Source organism: Myxocyprinus asiaticus, chromosome 40, assembly GCF_019703515.2.
Source record: "Myxocyprinus asiaticus isolate MX2 ecotype Aquarium Trade chromosome 40, UBuf_Myxa_2, whole genome shotgun sequence".
Lineage (NCBI taxonomy): Eukaryota > Metazoa > Chordata > Actinopteri > Cypriniformes > Catostomidae > Myxocyprinus > Myxocyprinus asiaticus.
The window spans coordinates 1,841,454-1,856,559 of record NC_059383.1 but is presented as its reverse complement, the minus strand read 5'-3'; the positions used below and the strand labels follow the sequence as shown (position 1 = coordinate 1,856,559).

General features: G+C 38.4%; 1 protein-coding gene across 1 annotated transcript in view; it reads left to right on the top strand.

The window, feature by feature from the left end:
- Positions 1-15,106, top strand: part of sar1b (secretion associated, Ras related GTPase 1B) — a 34,758-nt gene that overhangs the window by 7,289 nt on the left and 12,363 nt on the right. The window contains exon 3 of the mRNA XM_051680665.1: positions 7,691-7,810. Coding sequence (XP_051536625.1) covers positions 7,691-7,810 — 120 coding nt within the window. The remainder of the gene's footprint in view (positions 1-7,690; positions 7,811-15,106) is intronic.

Below are 15,106 nucleotides of genomic sequence, written 5' to 3'. Positions count from 1 at the left end.
GGAGTGCTGCAGAGATGGTTGTTCTTCTGGAAGGTTCTCCTCTCTCCACAGAGAAACGCTGGAGCTCTGTCAGAGTGACCATCGGGTTCTTGGTCACCTCCCTGACTAAGGCCTTTCTCCCCCGATCGCTCAGTTTGGCCGGGCGGCCAGCTCTAGGAAGAGTCCTGGTGGTTCCAAACTTCTTCCATTTATGGATGATGGAGGCCACTGTGCTCATTGGGACTTTCAATGCTGCAGAAAGTTTTCTGTACCCTTCCCCAGATCTGTGCCTCGATACAATCCTGTCTCGGAGGTCTACAGACAATTCCTTGGACTTCATGGTTTGGTTTGTGCTCTGACATGCACTGTTAACTGTGGAACCTTATATAGACAGGTGTGTACCTTTCCAAATCATGTCCAATCAACTGAATTTACCACAGGTGGACTCCAATCAAGTTGTAGAAACATCTCAAGGATGATCAGTGGAAACAGGATGCACCTGAGCTCAATTTTGAGTGTCATGGCAATGGCTGTGAATACTTATGTACATGTGATTTTATTTTTTTTTTCTCGTTTTTTTATTTTTAATAAAGTTGCAAAGATTTCAAACAAACTTCTTTCATGTTGTCATTATGGGGTATTGTTTGTAGAATGTTGAGGAAAATAATGAATTTAATCCATTTTGGAATAAGGCTGTAACATAACAAAATGTGGAAAAAGTGAAGCGCTGTGAACACTTTCTGGATGCACTGTACAATAAAAGCTAAACATTATCACAATACCAACATTTCAGTAGTCGGTAGTGAAATTTGATGATTTGTTAAGAATTGTTTAAGTTCTCAAGTAATTATTCAACAGTAGTAAACAGTCAGTATTAAATTAGCAATAGAAAAGTGATGTATAGAACAAATTAAAAAACACTAGAACAAAATACAAATTATTTAAAATTGCTTTTTTAACAGCTATCAAGCATTCAAGTAAACATTCAGAATTAAATGCAACATAAAACTACTACTGGTCCTTACTGTATCATTATAATACATCAATACTTTTTAAAGCTACTAAAGTTATTCATTCAAGAGCAGTAAGTGGTTTTCTTGTTCTGGTTGTTTGATTATTATAATGACACACTAGACAGCAGCAGGTCTATGAGCTTACATTTATACTTACAAGTCCCACATTTTAATACAAATCCACTGTTTACGTTCACTTTAGACATCACTCTCTGTGTTTACATGAATACCTCACCAAGACAGGCATTTTGGTGGAATTTTGAAGTGGATTTGACTGTTCAGGTGCGCATTAGCGCAAGCATTTTCTGCACACACACATACGCCGCCTGTCAATCAAACAGGGTGCAGCTGTTATTGATTACTAGCGAATTATAAAATGACACACTCTAGGTTTTTTTCAACAGCAGAATAAGAATATAAACATTTTAATAAGTGAGACAGGCCTAGGCACATATATATTGAGTTATTTTTTCGTTATTGACATTTTAATCAGTCTGCTTGTCTGGTCGGACAAGTAAAAATTACTACAAATTAAGATCTAATAAAAATTATAATTGTAAACATAATAATGATAACTGAAATATAAATCAGTTTTAGGTTCAAGGTGTCTTTTGTATTTCATTATTTGTGAACCTGCAGAGTTGCATTCACAATGCAAGTTAAACTCGAACTGTTCTGTGGAAATAAAGTGAACTTAACTCCGAGCACCACCTGAGAATGTCTTGGGTCATTTACAGCATTCTCATACACAACACTATTCTTGCAAACTAACCAAAATTACCTGCCACCGCGCATGAAATAGGCAACTCGCATTTAGCTGGTGCTAATTTTAAACCCTGGACTACTATTTCATATTTTTGGCAACTTCCCAGCTCCATGATTTTGTAATTTCCCGATATAACATCGTCTGTCAATGAGCGTTGATATCGGCATCGCGATATTTGTCAGATATCATTGATATTACATTGCCCTGTTGCCCAGCCCTAAAATATGTGTAATTAATACAGCAATTATGGGGCCAAGCACCTAAATGGCCTACAGGACTATTTGACCATTGCCGATGCACTGTGGTTTGAGTCGCTTCAAGTAGGGTTTGAGCCTGTACCTTTCTGATCTCCCATCCAGTGCACAATCTACTGCACAACATGGTCACAACATTAAAGGAATAGATTTTCCCAAAATGTTTAATTCTGATTACTCTCATTTACTCACCCTTATGACATCTCAAACTCAAATTTATTTTTTCTGCAGAACACAAACAAATATATTTTGATGGAGATATGATGAATATGATGCTGCTATTTAAGGTTTAGTGGCTGTAACATGAACCAGAAATATTTTAATGAGAAATAAATGAGAGTACACTTGCATAAATTGTTTGGTGTCCATTTACATAAGTGTTAAAGTAATCCTGATGAATTGCTAACAGAGAAAGTATAATGAACTTCAAACAGCTGTAATAATGCATTTAACCAAAATGAGGTGGTGGACAGCATGTAATGAAAAATAAACAACAAAACAATACAAACCCTAATCTCTATATACATGTTGGTGGGCCCTATTTCAAGAGCACTAGCACTAAACGCAGCACTATACCATAAGTCATAAGCGCAAAGTTAGTGGGCATGGCCATTTGCAATGTGCAAATGGGCTGGATCAAGTGCAATTCAATTCTGATGTTTTCTCCGGTTATTGCAGCATCTGCATCCTATAATATAGTTCATTCCTTCAAGCACCAGCGATATAAACCAAGACAGCACATTCATTAGAAGTTAGTAGTGTAATTGGACTGTATGCAATGAATTAGAAGAATAAAAAAATTACGTTCTTTTGTGCATTAACTTCGTCCTTGATGATTGTCGGGTATATTTGTATGACAATGACACGCTCCTTTTATAGGCATGGAAAATTAGATTGTCGTCAGAATTTGGATGTAGGCTGTAAGTATTATTAATCATTTTCGTCTACCGACACACAAATCATGGCTAGTATTAACAATGATCGTATCGGCACGCACTTCACTTATACCGGTCGATTTTGATTTAAAACAAAAAAAAATGTCATGTATTGAAACATGAGACAAATTAAACCAAAAATATTTCTAAATTGAAATTACACTTCAAACAAAATGAAAATATAATCCAATTAACGAAATGGTCAAAATATCATACCAATTTAAAAATATTTTACTCCAACTTCTTCCAGTGCCCATGTTGCAGTGACTTAAAAATCACTCTACGACAACAGGTGGAAAAATACCAATGCAAATTAGATCATAAATAAAATTGTAAGGTTAAACATTATAATAATACTTAAAAAACCATGACTTATTGATAGTTTAACATAAATCTCATAAATATTTGTTTCATAAAATACGGCTACAACTCTGATCATAAGGGACATAATTTGAAAATATTGTTGAACATCAGAGTTTGGACATTAAGTTTATCACATGCTGGTGTAATCTCCCAACTACAAATGCAGGAACAGGAGAAGAAACACTCACCCACGGCCACTTGCGCATTGCGCTGGCACAAAAATTGTGATTAGAATTGGCGTGCTCACGAAAATAGAGCCCGACGTGTTAGTGGTGGCAGTCAGACTGTGAGTGCAGCGGTGGTTTGTGTGTTATGTGCACACACTGTGAAGACGCTTATTACAGCACTCATCTGTGACAGTTCCTTTATATAACTTATAAAATGTTAACACAACAATCATAATGATAATAGGAAACATTATACAGATCAAATAGTCGTGATTTATAATGTTAAAGTCTCAACTCGTAAAATACAAGTAGTTTCACTAGTGTTTTTAGCCATCTCACATCGCTTTGAGGATTATTTCAAGATATATGCACCGTGCTATGTTGTGTGTGGTCGTGATTTAATCGCAGTTCTTTGCTGTAATGAATGATGCACTATTTTCCATATTCTGTTTGTTTCATGAAGTAATAAGAGAAAATAACTGCCCCCAAGTAGCATACTACATGTTTTGTCGTGTTTTCATTTATTGCTTGATGAAACATAAACAGAATATAGGAAATGGCATCTCGTTACTCACAGCAGATGATCCTGAATTTAAAACCAGATCAAAACAACATAACATGTTGAAATAATCTTCACAGAGCGACATGAGCTTGGCTCTCACTCACATGTATACGCAAGTCGTGTGAGACTGCCCAAGTCTCTGTCTGAAGGAAAGCTGCCGCAGGTAGTCAGAGATTCTTAGCTGCAAGCAAATAAACCATAACAAATTATCTGCAAAAGTTTCTTTCTTCATCAAAACAGAATTTAAGACTTTTAGGATTTCATTTCAGGCCTCCTCCTCTAAACAATGCAAGTGAATATCTTCAATTTTTTGACGGTCCAAAATGCATATTTAGGGTGCTTCAAAATAATCCACATGACTCCAGTCGACAAATAAAGTTCTTCTGAATGCAAACGATTTATTATTTTAAGAAACAAAACAATACTTATATACTTTTTAACTACAAATGTTCGCTTCCGTACATCTCTGTGACGTGCGCTCTGGAAGCCGTAAACTCGTTGGTAAGGTCACGCGGAGGAGGAGTCAGGAAGTGCGTCATTGTTTTTTAAAATTATTATTATTTGGAAATTATTTTATATTGTTTTGAAATTGTTTTGGACTGTTTTGATTTGTGAACCGCACAAGTTTCTCTTGTAAACAATGACATGCTTCCTGACTCCACGTGTCGCCTGACCTTACCAATGAGATTACGTCATCCCTCTCATGAGCGCACGTCACAGATGTACGGAAGCGAACATTTGATCCATCTTGGATGGCCTGAGGGTGAGTAAATTATCAGCAAATGAACTGTTCCTTTAAAGTAGGGATGTGCGAGACTAGTCGACTAAACGGTTCTGATGCTGCTAGTCGACACTGGAATTACTAGTCGGTTAATTTTTTCCCCCTATTAAACTAATAATTTTTACACATTTACGTTTGGCTTTATATTTTTACAGAGGCTGCACTTAAATTACTGTCATATTAATGTTACATATTTTAAATAGAATTAATAATACAAATATTATTTTAAAAAAGAGGATATCTGGAGCAGATCTACTGTCACGACTGCTATGTTGATCGGAACTGCACCCAAGAATTTCACACACCATTGCACTTGTGTATATGGCTGTGTGACAAAGTGATTTGATTTGAGATACAGAGTTTAATTTCACCTCAGGCTACGCGTGCTTCTTCCCTCTCTCACTCGCGGCGCGCGCAGGAAAATGTCCTCTCTACTCCGCTCGTTATTTTCCGGCTGAGCGGGCTTTTTCAAGTAAAAGATAGACGCCTTAGGTGAGTCAAGTCCCGTCTTTCACCGGACCATGTTAATTGTACTCATCAAAAAATTATGCTTTTAAGTAGCCTAGAAAAAAACTGTTTTAGACTAGGTATGCCATTTTCTTTCTTTTTTTTATTTTCTTTTTTTTTTCATCTGCTGATTAAGAAGGCTATTTTCAACGAGGTGTCGACTGCTTAACGTGTTAAATCTTTTATTCTGTGTGCACGTCATGTTTAGAATACATTAGGTTTATTGCAGGCTACATCACAGGCCTATTTTTTTCTATCCTATAAAAGAATATGAACATGTTCAGTCACGCCTTTTTAAAATTGAATATGGTTGAATGTCTATTGAAGCTGGTTTGCACCACAGTTACAAAAGTGATTTTGTAAGTCATTATAATGAAAATATTTCTCATTGATATGAGATACTAAGTAATTATTATGAAACAGTTTCTTTGTTTTGAGATACGGTACTAAATCTACCAAATGTAATTTTTTAATCAAAAAATTAATGATTGATGATGATAATAATAATACTAATAACAGCATAACGTTGTGGTTTCATTCATGGTATATTAGTAATACAATAAATCTTCATTCTATTTGTCATGTTTATTATGTTTATAATGATTAAAAATAATAACAACGAACTGCCAACAGGAAAAACCACATATGAACAAGTGTATTTAATTTATTTCATATAATTATTTAATATCACGAAACTCTCTCCAGCCAGATCTCCTAAGCAACCAAATTGGCCCGGTTACTAGGGAGGGGAGAGTCACATGGTGTAACCTCCTCGTGGTCGCTATAATGTAGTTCGTTCTCGGTGGGGTGAGTTGTGCGTGGATGGCGTGAAGCCTCCACACGCGCTATGTCTCTGCGGTAACACGCTGAACAAGCCACGTGATAATGCACAGATTGACTGTCTCAGACGCGGAGGCAACTGGGATTCGTCCTCCGCCACCCGGATTGAGGAGAGTCACTATGCCACCATGAGGACTTTGGGCATTCCAAATTGGGGAAAAAACTGTGCTGCGTTTAGAGAAAAGATCACGGGTGCATAGTGTCCTCATCTGAACAGTACTGATGTAATCAATAACAATCATTAATAAGATTAATACATTACCTACAGGTGATAACCCATTATTTGAATAATACATCCTATCATTTCCTCTGTGTACAGTTTTCTGAGTTCAAAATGTCACCTCAGGAAAAATAAGAAAAGACACTGAAAAACACTGGTGCATTAAGATGGGGTAAAAAGCAGCAAATCATTATACATTTATTAAAAACAAATATATATATATATATATATAATATATATATATATATATATATATATATATATATATATATATATATATATATATATATATATATAGTGAGAGAGAGATTTGAATATAGATTGTGATCAAATATTGTTGATGTGTTAAATGTCAAATTTACCTGTAAATTGAACCTTGTTTAATTGAAATCTTACGTGTAATGCAAACTAATCTAAGAACAGTAACTGTAACAAGAGTACAACAGAGTTTGGTTTATTATCATTTAAATTAGTGATTTAAATTGTCCTTTTGCACAGTTGATCTATTGTTATGAAAATATGAAAAGCAACATGCAATATTTGCTTCAACAGTTTTTGCATTTTAAGTTGGACACTCATAATATGTGCATCAGTTTAAGATGAATTCAATAACCGCTGGCACTGTAGTGAGTCTGGTGTAAAGACCTGAACAATTACAATAGTTGTAATAGTAATAGCAGCACCTTCATGGTTTCATGGTCATGTGGGTTTGGAGTGACATTAGGATAAGTAATAATTCCTTAAACTGTATTTGGGTAGGGACATGAGGCAGGTTGTCTGTATTGACTCGTGTCCAATAAAAAGTCACAACGTAATGGATAGCTGAATCTGTTGGGTGGTATCCATACGTCACACATGAGTCATATATTATGTGTGTTCTGCTCATAGTTCAGTTTCTACAGCACACAATCAGAGTCTCGTCTGCTCTTACTGGCCTTGATTTTCCTGTTCATCCAGCGCACACTCGCGGCAGCACTGTGACTGCTCTCAAAACACACAATCTCTATCATATATACAGAACTTGATCAAAACTGCTGGAATTGTTCTGTTCTTTCCACTTTATTTTTGTACTTTTTCAACATTCTGAGTTTGTGTGTGTTCGGTTATCGTAGTCAGCTCATAATCCTAAATTCTGCTGCTAGTTCAGGTTTTGAAACTACTGTATGCATATGTGTTTGCTGTGTAGTGGAAATCACAGTGATATGAAACTATGAGTCTCTCTTGTGCATTTTGATGTGATCTCGCCTGATGCCGGTCTTGAAGTGTTCTGTACTGAATTCTTGGCTCTGTCTCTGTATTTCAGGGCTGTACAAGAAGTCCGGCAAATTAGTATTTCTTGGCCTGGACAATGCTGGCAAGACAACGTTACTGCACATGCTTAAAGATGACAGACTGGGTCAGCATGTGCCAACCTTACACCCCAGTAAGTGCACACTTCGCCACACTAACCAAACAGATTCCTTATCGGTACTTGAGACTGAACAAACAAAATAGCAGCTCAGTGCTGGTGTACAGTAAAGGCACAAATATACTCATAGTGAAACTGAAGAACGAACGGGTGTGACATTTCAAACAAAATCTTCGTACTGGCTGTTAAACAGCTTACTGCCTTTTGTCCACATCATTGGTGGGTGTGCCCAGTTCTCCACCTGCTTTGATGCAGACATTTGCCCAGGTCAAGATCAGTCAACGTGAAAACACTGGAGTCACTCTGTTGTTTGAAATGCTGCTTTATTCATGTGGTGTTTGCAGCTGAAAGCCATTAACACATCTGCCCAAAAAATGATATGCCTCTAATAGGGATGTAGACGATTAACCGGCATGAACAATTTGCTCGACTAATAAAATTGGTTACAAATTAACCAAGAGTCTAATTCAAGAAATAACAGAAATTATTTGATGGGTTTTACATATAGGGCATGTTATGTACACATGAGGGCACCGTTAACACATTAAACCACAGTCTTTCGCCCAGTCTGAATGACAAGGAAATATGAAGTATGCGCTGTGCCTTTGGGACTGTTTTGTCAGTGAAGACATGTTCCAGTACAAATTGTAAATGGGATGCTAAGGTTTAGTAGTAGCACAAGTACAATGCGGTACCTACAGCTGTCACGATTATGAAAATTGTCTGACAATTAAATATCAAACAAATAATTGTAATTATGACTATTAATTGTCTGTTTTAGGGCTGTGATGATTATCTTGTTAAGGGCTTTCACGATTAATTGTCTTATAAATTGTCAAATTTTTTAAGGTGTGGTTTTTTTTTCTGCACGTGTGCTTGATACACCTTAAGAAATCACATTTAACTTCAAATATATAAATCAAATAATTGTTGGGCCTCATGTATTTAGATAGAGGACAAAGGCAGGCCTAACACAGTCGTAAAACCTAACTGAGGCCCACACACTCCGTCATAAATCTTACTGACAAAAACCACGCCAAAATCAAACAAAGGGATTCCAAAACAGACTACAAATCCCATGAAGCCTTGCACACTAAAGGATTGAACTTTCAACTCCTATTGGATGAGGCACATGACAGAACGCCCCTCAACCATGACGTCATCAGCAGTAGAAATATCTCTAAGATGCTTCCGGGCATTGCTTCCAGCAACTTTGCTCGCCGAGTGGAGACGCAGCTCATCGCTGCTCTCAGGTGTAGCCTCGTGGCACAAGGAAGTAACATCCGACTTGAAAATGTGGCCATACAATCTCCATCTCACTGGACGAGTTGAGATTACTCTGTGTTCCACCGAACACTCTAACGGATCCGAAGGAGACCGCCGAGCAATCCGCATCTTCATCCTTTTGCCTGCAGAAGTGAAGAGAGAAACACATCTCTTCCCTCTTCAATCAAGTCAAAGTTGCTGATTTCTCTGCCAGCCCACTGAGAATCAGCAGCCATACCGCCTGCCGACAGAGTGAGGAAACGGCCTCCCATCATCACCCGAGCCTCGAGGAACTGAGTCGGAGTTAAAGGACGGATGAACACACATTCGTCTGTGTCCTCATATGATTCAAGTAAGAGGTTTACGTCTGGGCAGAGATAGAATATTATAGTGTGTTATTCTTGTGTATCAAGGTTATTTCTTGTACAGTTTACAGACCGCCGAGTCCGCTCATTGCTGCTAATAATACCCAAGGTATTACTTTAATGTACGGTTATCACGAATGAGATCTGCTGTGTTGTAGTCCAACCACATTGGACTGTTGTGTATTTCTACCATCGCAGGTGAGACCGGCACACTGAGTTTATCCATTAAAGAACCAAAGACCGCAGAACGTTTTATGAGCCGTCCACCACGTCTCTGAGTGATAAACTAACAGCTGCTTTCTCTCCCACGATCGCGAAATCGGCTTTGGTGCCGCCATTTTATTCCCTCTCTCGTACTAACCACACACACGCGACCCCTCCAAACATTCTCACACACACACTTTTGGCTAGTAGATAACTTTGTGATTAAAGCTCAGCTTTGTCCCTAAGTTATCGTACAAGCAGACGCCATTAGCCGGCTTCTCTCCGCACACATTCGTGGCCATATTCTCTGGCCGGAAATCTCACGATGTACTCTCCACGAGAGTCACGTCCGCCATTTTGTGCGCATCCCTCCTTATACACACACACACACACACACCCATTCTCTCTCACTCACACACACCTTCCTCTCATGTGTTATAGGATTATTTTGGTTACCGTATCTAATCATATCACTGTTTAGTTTGTAGTTGTAAGTCGGAAGTTTATTGATTGCATTGTATTAATTATTAATTGATATTACTGCATAAATAAACTTCGTTATATTACAAAGAGAAGTGTTTTGGTTTGTTTGCATACACCTGTGTCAAAGGCTGACAGGGGATGTCAGTGCTCGGATTCAAGCCTTCATTGTTTCTTTTTGAAAATCGATATTCTTCGGATGGCGATTTTCCTAAGAGAACAATCTAATATTGAGACTGTTTTACTATCTGGTTATTAGTCCCTGATTCCAGGGTGGTGCCCCGGTGATATTAATCCTTATTAATATTCTATTGATTTTTGATAATTGATAATTATCTTTGATTGTTGAATTTGAAGGATCAATTAGCTAGTGTTAGTTTCATCGATGTTAACAATTAATGATTATCTTTGATAATTATTAATTATTGCTAATAACCAAACCCGCTCCTGAACATAGCGCACTACATTTACTGGAGCCCCATATGAGGCTTTAATGAGTTAGATTCTATTAATAACTAAAGAAATAATTATTAATTATTTCTGATAGTAACACTGATCTAAACAACCAGTAAAGCCCTACATAATAAAATAGGAATAAAATATGATCTCCTTTTAAGGCTTTAAAAACTTATAAAAGACATGACAAATAATGTTTAAATATCAAAATATTTCTAAAAACTTTAGTTTGGGTCAATTTTACATTTACATGTGTTTTTTGAACTCCATATATTTTATAGTTTTTTTAATATAATTTTTTATATTTTATTATGCAATAGTAAAACATTTCTTTCCTAATTTCTTTACTTTCACATGTTATTTCTTGTAAATGTTGCTCTGATTAAACCCATGAGCACTTATTTGTGATCAGGCAAATCACTTTATCACTCCACAGAAATAAAGTGTGCGTCATCTCCTCATTTTCACTGTGTGTATGAACCAGGAACATTTGCCATTACACGATCGTTTAAATTGAAATTGGAGTGCTTTGCGTTCACTATCATAGTTTATACTTGTTTGATTATATTTTCGTGGGAGTTTGGCACAAGCCTCTTCTGACAGCGCACGCATCAGAACGCTTCACACGCTCTTCAGGACAGGAGCTTGTTGACCTCTGCAGTGCGGCTCAGTGACGCTCAGACTCGGAGTTCAACTGAATAACACACAAACATGCCGTTCATGGCATTAATACAGTATATTCACTTAAAATTCCCTTATTTGAGCATTAAAATGGCATAGGAACTTGAATGCCCAATAATCGCAGTTGTCTCAAATAACCGCGATCACACGATTATTTAATAATTGCGACAGGCCTAACGGTACCATATTAAAAACTGTCACTGCCGGTCTGATTAGCTCTTCACCATCAAAGACCTCTTGACGAGCACAGTTTTCTGTCCTTGCTGACCTATTTCCTACTGAAACAGGAACATATTGAATTGCTGACAGCCTTTAGTTTACGACACAGCCATGAACCATGATTTTCTTCTTGCTATTGCTGTTCCGAGGCAGGTGGTATTAGGGGGAGGGACATTCTGATTCTAGAGAACGTCAGGGCTCTATGCTTACCTTTTTTTTAGGAGCACTTGTGATCCTAATAAAAATAAATTAGGAGCACAGTCAAATTTAGGAGCACAGTTGTAGTTCACTTTTTTTTTTCTTTTTTTTTTTTAGAGATGGTAACGTTATTGTTAACCTGTTTCACCTTGTGAACATAAATATACAAAAACACAATGTTCAGTCTTTGAAGTGTAGTCCTAAATGTATTTAAGAACTCTAAATTGACATCTGCTCTGCTGAACACAGTTAATGTTCCTGTCACACAATGTACAACAATCAGATGCTGCATATTTCAGTTGGCCAGACTCTGTAAACGTTCAACTTATAGTAAAATCGTATGCTTTTCATTACATTCAAGCTGACTAAAACATCTCAAGTTTTTCATGCTTGCTCGGTTGACTGAAGGGTTGAAAAGCAGCCAATCGCAGTGTGAAACGGAACTATTGCACAGCGTAGATGCATTTGGGAGTTGTAATTTTTATTCCGATTGTACAACACTTCATGAGCTTCAATCTAGGGTCGGGAATCTTTAGGCACCTCACAATTCCATCTGATTCTGGGAATCACGATCCGCTTTCAGAACGATTGCTGATACATCTACATTTTCTTATTGATTTTCTGCTGTGCAAAGGCAAAACACAGTAACTTCACATTTTGACGCTCAACTATAATCAGGTTTTGAGACAATTGCAGTAACTACAAAATCCACACTCAAATCAAGGGACTGTTTTGTTGGTTTACAGTGTATTTACAGCCTTTGTATGGCTATATTGTCATCATACAAAGTGATAAACACTGACCTCTTTACGCAAGAAAATAAATGAAAGAAAAAGTTTTCAAAACACAAAACTATTAAATTCAACATTTAGTTAAATAACTTTGTTTAAAGCATTGTTAATCATTTTTATTTAATAGTATTCAATTTTTAATTCGAATAAATCTATCCGAGGCCTTTTTATTTTTTATTTTAACTATAACTACAGATTGTGTAGTTATTGAATACATGAGATGCTTCTGTGAGTGCAGATGTCAGCTTCTCCTTTCCTCACCACAGGTGATAAAGCAGCACAAATAGCGGGATTATTATTTAAATCTATCAAGCATCTTGTATGTACTGTTCCATCCGTTTGCTCTGCGAGTAGAAGTCTCACCTGCTTAACATTTATCTAATGAGCCATCAGGTGTGTGCACTCTTCCCGATGAGCGAAAGACTGGCAATGTGCAACAGCAAATGAAAGCACACATGAACCCATTTCATGGAACAAAAATACCAACACATCATATTTCTGTTCAACAACAAACCAAATCAATGAACACATGGTAGTTTTGTGTCCTCATGCACATGACTGACAATTGCTTTTTGCATGTGCCTTGCAAGTGTGTGCTCTGCATTTGGAACACAATGCTTGATGATAGAAAGATCATCAAAGAAAGATTCTATTGGAGAGGGGTCACTGTGGGGCAAAGACAGTTCTGGTGTGTGTGTGGTAATGTTGGATGGATGTTGGATGCATTTCAGGGTAGGATAAAGTTAATCTCTGAAAAAGAAAACATGTAATACTCAGAGTTTGTGAGCGTGTGTGTGTGTGTGTGTGTGTGTGTGTGTGTGTGTGTGTACGCACACGTGAACAGGTCCGAAGCATTTATGTTTGCAATCACACATGCACATATGTGAATATGAACATGATGAACATCCTCCTGAACGCTCAATTTTTCTCTTATTTTTGATCTCCCCCATTCATTTTCAATGGCCGGGTCATTTTTGACAAACTTCCTGGTTAAACTTTAAAGCACACTAGTGTGATAAATAGTACAGCATGTTTTTATATTTTATTTAATATTGCCAAAATTATCCACAAATATTTTTTTCACTCAAAAACTGAGGTGCATAAGCTCAGGTCAATGAGACCTATGATCAGTATGCTCCAAAAAGAAATACAAAACCTGCGTGTGACAGGTTCTTTAACTCTCTGCAAGGAGGAAGTGGGAGATGGCAAGATCCAACTTCTGGAGAGGAAGTCCGCAACAGCCATCTGAGCCCCCGGCCTGTGGACCACCTCAAACTTAAATGGCTGAAGAGCCAGATACCAACGGGTGATCCGCGCGTTGGTATCCTTCATGCGATGGAGCCACTGGAGCAGGGCGTGGTCCAAACAGAGGGTGAACGCCTGTCCCAGGAGGTAGTACTGAAGGGTGAGGACTGCCCACTTGATGGCCAGACACACTTTCTCAATGGTGCTGTACCTCGCCTCTCTCACCGAAGGTTTCCGGCTAATGTACAGCACCGGGCGCTCCTCTCCCTCAACCATCTGGGACAATGAATGAATGAACATTACATTTATTTAGCGCTTTTCTGACACTACACTCAAAGCGCTTTACACAGTGAACAAGGGACTCTCCTCAACCACTACATCCACCTGGATGATGCGACAGCAGCCATAGTGAGCCAGTACAACATGGCTCCCAACCCCCCTGTCCGACACGTCGGTCTGAAAATCAAAAGGGAGAGAAAAATCAGGAGAATGTAACAACGGCCCACCACAAAGCACAGCTTTCACCTTTAAAAGCCTGTTCCCACTGCTCCATCCACTGGACTGGGTCTGGTTCTCCCTTTCTATTGAGAACAGTCAGCAGGCTGGTGGCGTCCAAATAATTAGGCACAAATTTCTATAGTAGCCAGCCAGCCCTAGGAACTGTCTCACCTCCTTTTTGGTCTTGGGTCTCAGGCAGGCCGCAACTGCTGCCATTTTATCAATTTGGGGATGCACCTGCCTGTGGCCCAAGTGGAACCCCAGATACCGTACTTCCACCCGTACAATTGTGCACTTTTTGGGGTTTGCCATGAGTCACGCACGTCGCAATGACCTCAGAACAGCCCTCAGATGCTCCATATGCCACTGCCAGTTATTACTGTATATAATGATGTCATCCAGATAGGCAGCGGTGTAAGCAGAGTGCTGTATGAGGACTCTATCCATAAGGTGCTGAAACGTAGCCGGGGCCCCCGAACAAACAGAACGGAGGGGTCATGAATTGGTGTTGGAACTGGTGGGGAAAATGCTTTTTTTTTTTTTCGCGGGACATGGGAGTTAAGGGGATCTGCCAATATCCCCTTGTCAAATCCAGTGTCTAATAAAAGCAAGCCGCGCCTAACCGATCGAGCAGTCCATCAATCCGAGGTATTGGGTACGCATCAAATTTAGACACCACATTGACTTTTCTATGATCCACACAGAACCGGACCAAACCATCACTCTTCGGAACCAGCACCACCGGGCTGGCCCAGTCACTTTATCTCCCGTAGCCGTGTACCCCATTATACAGCTGGCTGTGATGTTTTTGAGCCTGGAGCAAATTCTCCTGTGTTAATTGCCACAGTGTATGGAGTTTTGCTCTCAGGTCAAGAACGTATTGAACTTCGTTTTTGCTGTTTGAAGGT